Source organism: Carcharhinus amblyrhynchos, chromosome 11, assembly GCF_965287045.1.
Source record: "Carcharhinus amblyrhynchos chromosome 11, sCarAmb.v2.hapA, whole genome shotgun sequence".
Lineage (NCBI taxonomy): Eukaryota > Metazoa > Chordata > Chondrichthyes > Carcharhiniformes > Carcharhinidae > Carcharhinus > Carcharhinus amblyrhynchos.
This window is the reverse complement of record NC_137334.1, coordinates 62,026,266-62,040,271: the sequence shown is the minus strand read 5'-3', so window position 1 is coordinate 62,040,271 and position 14,006 is coordinate 62,026,266. Positions and strand designations below refer to the sequence as shown.

At 39.4% G+C, this 14,006-nt stretch overlaps 1 protein-coding gene across 3 annotated transcripts in view; it reads left to right on the top strand.

Moving 5' to 3' along the window:
* Positions 1-14,006, top strand: part of osbpl11 (oxysterol binding protein-like 11) — a 100,092-nt gene that overhangs the window by 70,806 nt on the left and 15,280 nt on the right. For all 3 annotated transcript variants that reach the window (XM_080199245.1, XM_080199243.1, XM_080199244.1), the window contains 2 exons: positions 3,597-3,783; positions 8,320-8,502. In XM_080199245.1, the coding sequence (XP_080055371.1) occupies positions 3,597-3,783; positions 8,320-8,502 (370 nt within the window). The remainder of the gene's footprint in view (positions 1-3,596; positions 3,784-8,319; positions 8,503-14,006) is intronic.

The window sequence follows — 14,006 nt, the reverse complement described above, 5'->3', positions numbered from 1 at the left end:
GCCACTGCTACACTTTGTGCACAGACATTTCTTTCTCATTTATCGTGTAGACTGTTAGGGAGTAGTGGAGACAACACTGGCTCAATACATGAGGTTGAAAGTAAACCATATATACAGAAGTTTTACACGTCTCTTTAGATTGTGTGTATTACAACATCAATCAATCCTGCTGTAAACTGTTGAGTGCAATTCAAGCTTGTGAAGGGATCCTCTGAAGGACAAAAATTCCATGTAAGTGCATACTATGAGCATCACTGTATCAGTAGTAATTAGCCCCCACACTCACTGACACATTTCTTTCACCAAAGACCATCAGAAAACTTGTGCGTATGTGTTTCTGCATTCTTTTAAAGTTTATTTATTAGTCACAAATAAGGCTTACATTAACACTGCAATTAAGTTATTGTGAAATTCACCTGGCCGCCACAGTCTGGCACCTGTATGGGTCAATGCACCTAACCAGCACATCTTTCAGAATGTAGGAGGAAACCAGAGCATCCAGAGGAAACCCACGCAGACATGAGGAGAACTCCACACAGACAGTGACCCAAGCTGGGAATCAAACCCAGGTCTCTGTGCGCTGTGAGGCAGCAGTGCTAACCAGTGTGCTACCATACTGCATATGTTGCTTGTAGCAATGTTTGCTTTGGATGGGGTCCTGCTGGTGTGTTATAAATGCTACCAGGTGAACGTCAAGACTAATGACTACTTATGGGCTACAAATTATCATGCCCAAAGACCTTGGCTAAGTATTTGAATTTCTGAATAGCACTAAGATTTTAAGATTTTAAATCTACAACCAAGCCTATCTTTATGGAGGCAATTAGAAAGAACAGCATTTTCTGTAGAAAATTAAATTCTGATGGTACGAATTGGATATGGTGATCATACGTTACAAAATAAAGACAAATCAATCTGCGGTAAGTGGCCTTCAATGATTTGGTTAGACATAGTCAGTGTTATTAAGGTTGCAGCTTTGCATGTATTAATAAATTATAGCAACATTTTGAAAGATGCATACACAGGTTTTTGACAAACTAAGCAGAAAGGCCAAATGAGCTTCTGAGAGTTGGGTTATATGGCCATGGCTCTTAAATATATACAAGAGAATTCAGTAATTACTTCCATCAACATCATTCAGAATTATGCCCGTTTGAAGGCAGGGCACCACTGGGAATCGTACAGTTCCTACAATACATCTCTTCTGTCACGGACTAGTGAAGAGCCATTATCTCAGATATGTGAGTTGGGGAAACAGTAATGGGGCTTGCTCCTTCCCTAGATTTGTGGAAATGACCCTTCAGACAATTCGCCAAATCCACCTTTTGGAAATACTAAAAATTTGCCAAACTGTGGTGCCACGGAGGAGCCTGAATGTAGAAGGAAGGCTTTAAAGGGGAAGTTGGACGTGAAGTTTGCTTCGGTGAGGAACTACCAGTTAGTAACTTGTAGCTGAATTACAGTTTTTCAAGAATTGTAATTGTTGAAGGTTAGAAAGGAGACAAACACCAGCACACAGCCAAAGTTACAAGGCTGCATAATACTTTTGCAGCTGTTTGTCTGAGTATCTTCATTAGCTTTTTGAAGCTAATTTCTATTAGCTTGAGTAGGTATCTTAACACCCTTGTATATATTTAAGAGACATGGCCATATAACCCAACTCTCAGAAGCTCATTTGGCCTTTCTGTTTAGTTTGTCAAAAACCTGTGTATGCATCTTTCAAAATGTTGCTATAATTTATTAATACATGCAAAGCTGCAATCTTAATAACACTGACCATATCTAACCAAACCGTTGAAGGCCACTTACCGCCGATTGATTTGTCTTTATTGTGTAAGGTATGATCACCATATCATCATTCCCAATTCGTACCATCAGAATTTAATTTTCTGCAGAAAATGCTGTTCTTTCTAATTGCCTCCACAAAGATAGGCTTGGTTGTAGATTTAAAATCTTAAAATCTTAATGCTATACACTTTCATGTAAATAGAACCAAGTCAGTGGCCGCCTTGTATCTTGTAGAACACAGATCTCAAAGGAAAAACTGTAGCCTATGATTTTATCCTGTCATCAGTTCAGGCAGGAAATCTTTCAGGAAATGATATTCCAGTACTTTTTGTTCTATGTTTTGAGCCAACTATATTTATACTTTAAAACGTCACATTAGACAGTATCTACAGTGGTGCATCTGCAAATAGTCCATTTACCAAAATTGGTTGGACTTACCCTGGAATTAAAGATGATATTTTAATTTGGAAAATCTATTAGCTAGTATTACTGGATTAAGCTCCTATGGTATGTGACGGATGTTGGAAGGAATATCTACCAGTGAGGTTATCTTTCATTCTTTGTAGTTTCCTCCACGTACCAAGGATCGGCTGATACAAATCCTCCATTCCCATTTCCTTGAATGGTATTAAAATCCATGTGTACAGCTAAATGTATGTCTGTGTTTACAATTTCTTTGTTCTGCTCCCTCTGGTTAAGAGCTACAAAGTAGCCCAGGGAGATGCCTTTATATGGCAAGAAGGGAAGATCACATGATGTCAAACTATCTTAAAGGGTCCTTGTGATTTTCCCTGTTGACAACCTGGGCTGATCCTGCGGTATGTGGAGGATGCATCCTTTTGAAGAATGAAGAATGTCATTCAAGGTAGGGAATTGATTTTAACTCAGTCATTATCCAGTAATTTGTATTTAGAATGCTCTTCCCCTTCTCAAGGCAGTGGCTCATACTGGTTCCAATAATGTGAACAATGCAGAATGTTTCTTGATCCTAAGTATGAGCTTAGGCCATGACTACTGTGGTGACACAAATTCAGTCTGGGCCTTTTCTCAGTCAGGATCCAAATAATCACACTATTCACGAGGGACTATTAAGAGAACGAATTATGATGACCTTTGTTACATCTCCAGTCCTTGCAACTAGTTTGGAAATGCTGTAAAACATTATAGTGCAAATTTCCTTCTCATTTCCATTCCCCACCCCAAAGAAACTGAGACTTGGCAACAGTATAGGTCAGGTGGTGAATCAGGGACTTTCCTGTGTGACTCTGTATGAAGTGTCAAGTATGTAAACCCTCCCTCCTTCAGAGTATTTGGAGAAATGTTTATTCGATAGTTAAAATTTGGACTCCAGATACAAAATGATCTTAGTTTAATGGAATATGATTGTGTTTTCCAGCAGCCACTTTTCCAAATACTGCATTGGAAATTAATGTTATGACTTGTGCATTTAAAATTCCCATGATGCCCTAGATGATCATTAAACTCAATATATGGAAACTTGTGTGCATAATAGTTCTGAAAATAGTTGTCCTTGCTTTCCCTATAAGTATGTAAAACAAGATGGACCAAATACTCAACATGCTTTTTACAGGTTACTTTACAAATTGATAATATTGATTGATTCATAACAATCAAATTGCTAATGATACAAGATTTTGAACTTGCATTTAAGGTATAAGCCATTTAAGGCTACAGACCATTGGCAATTTAATTGTATGCTATTAATTTAACAAAATGCACTGTCGAAACAGTTCTTTTCAGATGATGTAAATGAAAATGCTGTAAATGAACATCTTTTTGCCATTTAGGTCTATTGTGTCTTTTGGAACATGGAGAAGAGTATACATTTACGCTTCCTTGTGCGTATGCTCGTTCCATTTTGACAGTTCCTTGGGTAGAACTTGGAGGAAAAGTTAACGTCAACTGTGCAAAGACCGGTTACTCAGCAGCTATAACGTTTCACACAAAGCCATTTTATGGTGGCAAACTTCACAGGTACAATTATCCCTACTGATGTGCATAAATATTCTTACAGTAACATTTGCACATATTGGCAATGTACAGAATATGAAAAGCTTTCTTGTAATTATAAAGAAAATAGCACAGCAGGTGAAAGCACGTTGAAATACGAAGTAGGTACCTTCTGTACTTAAGTGAATGGTCAGGAATAGACAATAAAAAAAAAATTGGTGTTGACTCTTTTCAAACAATACAGACAGTGGCATGATGGCACAATGATTAGTGCTGCTGCCTCATAGCCCCAGGGACCAGGTTCAGTTCTGGCCTTGGGTGACCGTCCGAGTGGAGTTTGCATGTTCTTCCCACGTTTGTGTGGGTTTCCCCCGGGTGCCCTGGTTTCTTCTGTCTGTCCAAAGATGTGCAGGTTAGGTGGATTTGCCATGCCAAATTGCCCCTTAGTGCCCCAAAACGTGTAGATTCATTTTGGGATAATATAGTTAAAATTGCCGAAATGTCTATTCTATTCTATGATTGCAGCATTAATAACAGTTTTACATTTAACATCGTAAAGCATCCCAGTGTGGTTTGTAGAGGATGGAACAGATGCCAAACTATAATGGGGAAGGAGCAGTACTCCGAAAGCTTGTGATACCAAATAAACCTGTTGGACTTTAACCTGGTGTTGTGAGGCTTCTTACTGTGCCTACCCCAGTCGAATGCCGGCATCTCCACATCATATAATGGGGAAGGCGAGGCGAATGCTTGGTTGAAGACATGGGCTTTAATAAAACAGAGCCAAAATGAGTTCGAGAAAAGGTATTTCAAAAGAGAGTTTCAAAGAATAGACACATGACACTCAGGCTCTGCTACAAAGGCAGGATTTTAGGAGAGAGATTGCACAGAAGGCCAGAGTGGGAGGGCCAAAGGAGATGCAAGGTTCTAGGAGGTTGCAGAGAAAAGATGGAGAGTATATGGAATCATTTAAACGAGAGAACTAGAGTTGTAAATTCTGTGAATTGGGGATTAGGAACTGTATGTAAGTGAGCGAGAATGGGGAAGATAAGTGAGTTAGGGCAGGTTGAAAGTAACAGAATTTGATATGCGTTAGAAGTTATGGAAGGTGAATAATTAGAGACAGGCAAGCAGATATTGAAAGACAGAGTCTGGAGGTGATGCATGGTTAAAGGATTCAGTGAAGGTGTGTTCTGAAGTGGAGTAATTGATCTGATGAGCAATACGTTTTAGAATGTGAAGCTCAACTCTGCATCTCTTGGATTGCTAAGCAGCTTGGGCAGGCAGTTGAAGTCAGTGATATGGAAATAAAGTTTATGATAGGCATTGAAACTCAAGGCTTTAGCTTTGCCAGAGATGAGTTGGAATCTTTTTGATTAATTCACAACTTTGTCAGACAGGAGTCCGATAGCATGGATATGATGGAATGATATACATAAATATTGACCCTCTCTCTTCAGCGGTTGTCAGTGTGAGTCATACGTAGGTGACAAAGATAAGAAGGTCATGTTTCTTTTGATTCATTCAAGGGATGTGGTTGCTGCTGGCTAGGTCAACAATCATTGCCTGCCCCTAATTGCCCTTGAGAAGGTGTTAGTGAACTGCCTTCTTGAACCAGTGCAGTCCATGTGATGTAAGTACACCCACATTGCTGTGAAGGAAGGAGTTCCAGGATTTTGATCCAGTCACAATGAAAGAATAGTGATATATTTCCAAGGCAGGATAGGCTTGGAAGGGAACTTAACAGGAGGTTGTGTTCCCAGGTATGCCCTTGTCCTCCTAGATGGTAGTGGTCATGGGTTTGGGAGGTGCCATTAAAGGAGCCTTGATGAGTTACTTCAGCAGATCGTGCAAATGGTTAGAGTATAGGAGAAGGCCAATCAATCTATCATGTCCTTTTTTTTGATGACTAGCTCAGCTAGTCCCCCGTCTTTCTCCCCTCGCCCTGCAAATCTTTTCTGTTCAGATAATTTTCCAATTCCCTTTTGAAAGCCATGATTGAATTTGCCTCCACCACACTCTTGGGCAATGAATACTAGATCTTGGATGAGTTCTTCCTCATCGCCTTTGGCTCTTTTGTCATTCATCTTTAATGGTGTTGTCTATTTATCGGCCCTTCTGCCAATAGGAACAGTTTATCTGTATCCAGTGATGATGATTTTGAACACCTTTCTAAAGTTTAACTCAGTTGACTGGACAGTTGATTCATGATGCAGAGTGAAGCCAAAAGTGCAGGCTCAATTCCCATACTGGCTGAGGTTATTCATGAAGGCCTTCCTTCTCAATCTTGTCCCTTGCCTGAGCTGTGGGGATCCTCAGGTTAAATCATTATCAGTCAGTTTTCCCCCTCAAAGGGGAGAGCAGTCTATGGTCATCTGGCACTATGGCAACTTTACTTTTTTTTCATCTTGGAAGTCCTTGGACACCACATCAGCCAGAGGTGGCACAGTGGTTAGCACTGTTGCTACACAGTGCCAGGGACACAGTTTTGATTCCTGGCTTCGTTCAATGTCTGTATACAGTATGTATGTTCTCGTGTCTGCGTGAGTTTCCTCCAGGTGCTTCGTTTTCCTCCCACAGTCCAAAAGACATGCTGGTTAGGTGCATTGGCCATGCTAAATTCTCCCTCAGTGTACCCAAACAGGTGCCAGAGTGTGGCAATGAGGGGATTTTCACAGTAACTCCATTGCAGTGTTAATGTGACACTAATAAATAAACTTAAACTTCATTAATTTTGTCCTGGATTATTGTTTCTAAAAGCTTTCAACTAAGATTAAACTGATTAGCCTCTGGTTGCTGGGTTTATGTTTGTCCTTTTTGAACAAGGGTAAACCATTTCCAATTCTCCAGTCTGTGGCACCACCCCTCAAGATAGCTTGGAAGATTATGGCGAATGGCTCCACAATTTTCACCCTTATTTCCCCCAGTACCACAATTTTTAGCCCAAACTACCTCAACTCTTCAACTACCTATTCTTACAGCTATCAGAAGTGGGAATTTCAACGTATTTTAAAAGCGATGAATCGTAAAATAGGTCTGAGTGACTTAACAACTTTAAAAACAGCCAACTTTTCTAATGCCTCCACAATTTTTTAGCTCGAATATCTCAACTCTTCAACTATCTACTGTTTCATTATGACTTGGGCAGCATCGTTTTCCTTAGTAAAAAGAGATGCAAAATATTCAATGACTACTGCAGCCATGCTGCTTATATCCATTCATAAATCCCTTTTTGGTCTCTAAATGTTCCTATTCCTCCTTTTGCTATCATTTTATTATTCATGCTCTATAAAATACTTATTAATTCTTCTTCTGTTAGCTGCCTCTCTTTGAACCTTTTATTCTTTCATTTATTTTTTAAATTGCCTTTTGAATTTCTTTTACTCAGCCTGGTTCTCATATGTATATCAACCTGAATGTGTCACAAGCACCCTTTTTCTTCTCCATCTTACTCTTCCTTTCTTTTGTCATCCAAGGATCTCTGTCTTCGCTCATCCTGTTTTTCCCCTGTGGCAATTTTTTTCCCCTTCATGGGGTGTGATTAGGCCAATATTTATTGTCAATTTCTTAATTGTTCTAGAAAAGGTGGTGAGCTGCCTTCTTGAACTACTGCAGCCCATGTGCTGTAGGTACATCCATTGTGCTGTTATGGATGGAGTTCCAAAATTTTGACCCAGTGATTGTGAAGGAGTGACAATATAGTTTGGTGATGAATGGCTGGGAGGAGAACTTTCAGGTGGTGGCATTCCCATGCATCTGCTTCCCTTGTCCTTCTAGATGGTAGTGGTGGTAGGTTTGGAAAGTGTTCCCTACTTCTACATATGTGTATGTAAACATGTCACATTGTAATTCCAGCTTCCAATCAAACTGCTCAAAACCTACCATTCTTATTGCACTTGTCATAGTCATTTGTCATAGAGCCTCATTGTTTGACTATTATACTCATAAAATGCCTATGGATATTTAACAATGTTAGAAGGGCCAATCAGTGAAAGTTGTTGAGATGGAGAAGTGGTTAGAGATGGATCAGTGATTTGGGAAGGATGAGTAATTCTGGAATGGGCATTTCGAGCAAGGTTAGCAGTAGTTTTGAAATGGCGAATGACAGTTTGAGGGCAAAGGGAACTATTAACTGTGTCACCAAATATGTCGCCCACTAAGTTAGAGTGGTGAAGAGTTGGTCAGTATCTCAAAAGAGATGAGTTGCAAGAAACTGCAAAATTGGGTGGGAATCGGGTGTGACGTGATTGAGACTGGGCTCATAAGTGGAAAAGGAATAAAAGCCAAGGCAAAGGCAGTATGTCTAAATCTGAAGACTAAAATCAATGCTTGTATTCATTTAACAGAGATGAGGCTGTCTCTTTTCAGAGTTAGATAAAGCTATCTTTAATGGCTGAAGAAAGTGGGTGTTCAGCTGGTGTTTTGCTGTTGCTCCGAGATATTGAGATCGTTGGTATTCATAACATAAACTGGAACTGCAGTTGCTTTTTAGTTTACTAATGATGATTACGTTTTAACACATTTTGATGTGATGTGGAAATGTGTAATTTCTTCCTTCAGGGTGACAGCTGAAGTAAAGCACAATTCAACGAACACTGTTGTGTGCAGAGTGCAGGGTGAATGGAACGGTCTGCTTGAATTCACTTACAACAATGGAAGCAGTAAAATCGTAGATGTAACTAAACTTCGTGTCACAAAAAAGCGAGTGCGACCAACTGAGAAACAAGGCCCATTTGAATCCAGGTAAGGAAATTAATAATGCTGTGGTATTAAGCACAGTACGTAGAATCATCACTTCTGGCACTACAAAAATGCTGTCCAATTGTAATTAATGACGAGCCTCGGATGTAGCTACAAGGAGACAGCTTCAGTCACATACATCAATTTTGTAGAAAACCCATTCACAATATACGCTGTTTTTCTTCATTTGCATGTTTACATAACATACATCTGTCACCATTCAATTTTGAAACTTTGTGGTCTTTCCACTTCACAAAAAGTTTTAATTCTGAAATGAATTTTTCAGAACACTGAAACTTAATGAAGCTTCTGGATCTTGCCTAGGCGTTACAGTTCATATTTTGACTTCATTGGAGAGATTGCTGAGAATGGACTCGTGCAAAATATGCCAGACCAGCCCCTGCTTTCCAATGTGGTTGGATAGTTTTTTTTGCTGTGACATGCATTGTTAGATCTACTCATTGTTCTTTGATGTGGGGCGGCAGGGTGGCACAGTGGTTAGCACTGCTGCCTCACAGCACTGTGGACTCGGATTCAATTCCTGGCTTGGGTCACTGTGTGGAGTTTGCACATTTTCCTCATGTCTGCGTAGGTTTCCTCTGGATTCTCTGATTTCCTTCCACAGCCTGAAAGATGTGCTGCTTAGTGCATTGGCCATGCTAAATTCTCCCTCAGTATACCCAAGCAGACACTGAAGTGTGGTGACTAGGGGATTTTCACAGTAACTTCATTGTAGTGTTAATGTATGCCTACTTGTGACACTGATAAATAAACTAATAAAGTAGACCTTTTTCAATAGCCTTAGATCAGTTATTCAACAATGGTAGCTCTGCACTGCATATGATGTTGGTGATGTTTCCTCGTAATGAACTCCAGTATTTTAAGTGAATGGACAAAACTGTAGCAAATGGATTTCAGTCTAGCCAAATGTAAGGTCATCCACATTGTTCCCAACAAGGATTGAACTGTGTACTTTCCAAATGGTGAGAAGCTAGAAACACTGACTGTCCAAAGATAAGAACATAAGAACATAAGAAATAGGAGCAGGAGTAGGCCATCTAGCCCTTCGAGCCTGCCCCGCCATTCAATAAGATCATGGCTGATCTGTTGTGGCTCAGTTCCACTTTCCCGCCCTCTCCCCATAACCCTTAATCCCCTCTCTTATCAAGAACCCATCAACCCGCTTCTTAAAAATATTTAGCGAGGCAGCCTCCACCACTTCAACGGGCAGAGAATTCCAGAGATTCACCACCCTTTGAGTGAAGAAGTTCCTCCTCAACTCCGTTCTAAACCGCCTCCCCTTTATCTTGAGGCTGTGCCCCCTAGTCCTACTGTCTTTTTTGAGCGGGAAGAGTCTCTCCACCTCTATCCTATCCATCCCATTCATCATCTTATACGTCTCAATGAGATCTCCCCTCATTCTTCTAAACTCTAACGAGTACAAGCCTAGTTTATTCAGCCTCTCCTCATAGTTCAATCCCCTCAACTCCGGTATCAGCCTAGTAAACCTCCTCTGCACTCCTTCCACGGCCAAAATATCCTTGCGCAGGTGCGGCGCCCAAAACTGCACACAGTACTCCAGCTGCGGCCTCACCAATGCCCTATACAGCTGCAGCAAGACCTCCCTACTTTTATATTCAATCCCCCTCGCTATGAAGGCCAGCATCCCATTCGCCTTCCTGACCACCTGCTGCACCTGCAAGCTGGGTTTTTGCGACTCATGCACAAGGACCCCGAGGTCCCTCTGCACCGTCGCCTGCTGCAGTTTTTCGCCACGTAAGTAATAGTCCTTCCTACCATTCTTCCTACCAAAGTGGACCACCTCACACTTGCCAACATTAAATTCCATTTGCCATACTTAGGCCCAGGCATGTAGATGATTAAAATGTCACAAATAAATAGAGAAAATAATCAAAATGACCAATGGAATGCTGGCCATTATATCTAAATGATTGAATTACGAGGATGGAGAATGGGTAGAAGTTAAACTACAGTTATATTAAAGACTGGTTTAACCACACCTGGAATGCTGGAGCAGTTGTAGACACCACACCATAGGAATTATGTATTGGCTTTAGAGGGAGTGCAGCGTAGATTACCTGAATGTGTCTGGACTCAAATGGTTACATTATAGACAGAGATTACACAAATTACATAAGATTTTATTCACTGAAATTTTGAAGGTTGAGATAATTTGATCAAAATTTTCAAGACATTGAGGGGAACAGATGAGGTATATAGAGAGAAACTATTTCTGCTGATTGTAGAGTTCAAGACTAGAGATACTGTGCTAAGGTCCCAGACCAGAACTCCAAATTACATTAGGAAGCCCGACTAGACTCTAACAATTTTTTTATTTTTGGCATAAATGTGAGGATAGGATATTTCTTTCCATGAATGATTCTATTCAAAAGTAGAAATCTTTTATCATGAAAAAACTTTAATAATACAGTTTAAATATAACTCTTAACAAATGAATCAGCTTAACCATTAACATTTGAACAATTTTCAAAATAGAAGGAAGCAACTTCACTTTCTAGCTTATGACTGTTCCAATTCCAAATAAGTCCCATTCATGCATAAGTCAAGAACATGTTCAAATAAATATAGTTAGCAAACACAGAAATACTTGCCAGAAATGTGTAAACAGTCTTGAAGCTTTTGCAAGAGATTTTGAGGAAAGAGAATGAATTTTCAGGAACAGCCTGCACATGCCTCTGACTTCAGCTGACCTGCAGCTGCAACTCCTTAGTTTTTTCTCCCCTGCTACAGTCCTAGCTGTGCACATTAATCACATTATCATATGACCCTGTCTACATCTTTCAAAGGAATCTTCTGTGTAAACAAAATTCCATTCGCTCTATCACAGTGACAAATTCCTACCTGAAATGATTAATTAACTTGCTTTTACAACCTTTGACTAAATGTTTTCCGGGTACTTAACTGCCTGTAGAATAAAGCTTAAAATTTTAAAAATTGTACAGAAATATAAAAAACAGTCTATTTATCAGTTGCACTATTTTCAATCACAATTGTTTAGCTGTTGGAGCCAGACCTTTCAGGAGTGTGATTAAGAAATATTTTTACAAATAACATGCTGGAAAACTCTTTGGCGATTGGTTCTAGAATAGTTGTCAATAAATATGATATTGATAAATGTTTATTAATTAAAAGTAAAGTAAAATTATTGTACAATGAGGCAGCTTTCAGCAATCTCATACTAAAAGATCTTTGGTGATGGGGAGGGTGGTTGAGGGGGAAGTGACTGTAATATAATTGAATTTGACAGCGACATACTGCAATCTCAAATACAAACCTTTTACTTAGACAAAGCCCATTACATAGATAGGAGTGGAGACTTGTTAAGATTGATCAGGTAAGTAGATTAAAATGTAGGGCAGTAAATAATCAATGGGAAACATTTAAAGAATCAATTCAAAATATTCAACAGAAGTACATTCTATTGAAAGCAAAATTTCAGCAAGAAAGATCCAGTGGTGGCTGACTCAGGAGGTTAAGCCTATTTTTAGGTTAAAAGAAGAGGTTTATAATGTTGCAAACGTTAGGAAGAAGCCTGTGGTTTGGGGATGTTTTAGAAACAAAATTTTGATAAAAAGAAAAAATATAGAAGAGACTGATCAAGCAAGGAATGCAAAACAGATTGTAAATGCTTTTGTACGTACATAAAAAGGAGGTGAGTAGCTGAAGTAAATGTTGGTCCTCAGAAGCAGAGACATGGGAAGTAAGGAAATGTTCAGAGACATTACACAAATATTCTATCTTGTCTTCACAGACAAAAGACACAAATTGCATGTCAGAAATAGAGGGTAACTACAGGATGAATAAGAATAAGGGAGTGAAGGTAACTGATAATGGCAGGGAAAATGTATGAAAGAAACTTAAAAGCTGGGAAATCCCCAGGACCTGATAGCCCACATCTAAGGGGTACTTGCAGAAATAGTGATGCACTGGTTATGATTTTCCAAAATTCCCTAGATTCTAGTATGGTTCCAGTGGATTAGAAGTTAAGAATTGCAACTCAACTGTTCAAGAAAAAAGAGAATTATATGCCTGTTGGCCTGACATTAGTCATAGGGAAAATACTGGAATCTTATTATCAAGGGCATCTTAATAATGCACTTAGAAATTCAAAGTATAATCAGATACAGGCAACATTGGTTTACAAAAGGGAAATCATATTTGACAAAGTTATTGGAGAACCAGGAAGGTAGGTAAAGTAGATGGAAAGAATAGAAACGTGTAATATCTTTTAAAAACAAGAAACTTTTGTTGATGTTCAGAGGCACTGTGGCATATTATACAAGGAACACAGGTACAGGTACAGCAGGAAGGCAAAAAACATATTGGCCTTCATTGCAAAAGTGCAATCGTATAGGGCTTTGGCAGAAACACAGCAAACTTGAATATTACTCAAAGTTTTGAAAGGATGTACTTAAAGATGGTATAATAAACTTTCATTTGCTTTAATCCTGGGATTAAATGAATGGTTGAGTAAGTTAGACCTATGCTGTCTATAGTTTAAAGGATTAAAACAGACAAGATTCTAAAGTGACTTGACAGGGTAGACAGTGATGGGTTGTTTCCTGTATCAGGAAAACAGAGACACGGTGCAGACTAAGCACCTGATCGTTTACGACTGAGAAGAGAAATCTTTTCACCCAACAGTTTGTGAACCTTCGAAATGATCTACCCCAAGGATTGTGGATGTCCCATTGTTGAGCATATTCAAGATTGAGATCAATAGATGTTGATTTCTCGAGAAATCAAAGGAATATGGAATGTGGACAGGAAAATGGATCTGAGGTAGAAGACCAGTCAAGTCATTTTTACAGAATTGATATGGTGAGCATGAGGTCATTCAGTCCATCATGTCTGCACCACCTCTCTAAATGAGCATTATGACTTAGTGCCATTCCCCTGCCTTTACCCCATACTCCTGCACGTTGTATCTATTCAAATAATCATCTAATGCCCTCTTGAATGCCTTGATTGAACCTGTCTCCACCACACTTCCAGGCAGTGCATTTTAGATTCAAACCAATCACTGTGTGAATATGTTTTATTCTCATATCATATTTGCTTCTTTTGAAAACCACTTTAAACTCTGCACCCTCTCATTCTTTTATGAGAATCTTATCTGCCCAGCCTCATCATGATTTCAAACATTTCTAGCCCTTTTCTCTCCAAGGAAAATAGTTTCAATCTCTCCAATCTATCCTCATAATTGAGTTGAACACAGCTGCAGCCTTTGAAGGACCTACTACTGTTGTTATTTCTTTTGTTCTTAAATGAGATGGTGGCACAGTGGTTAGCAATGTTGCCTCACAGTGCCAGGGATCCAGCTTCAATTCTGAGGTTGGGTGACTGTGGATGTTTGCACATTCTTATGTCCGCATGGGTTTTGCCTGGGTGCTCCAGTTTCTTTCCACAGTTCAAAAATGTGCAGTTTAGGTGGATTGCTTTCTAAAGTTTATTTATTAGAGTCA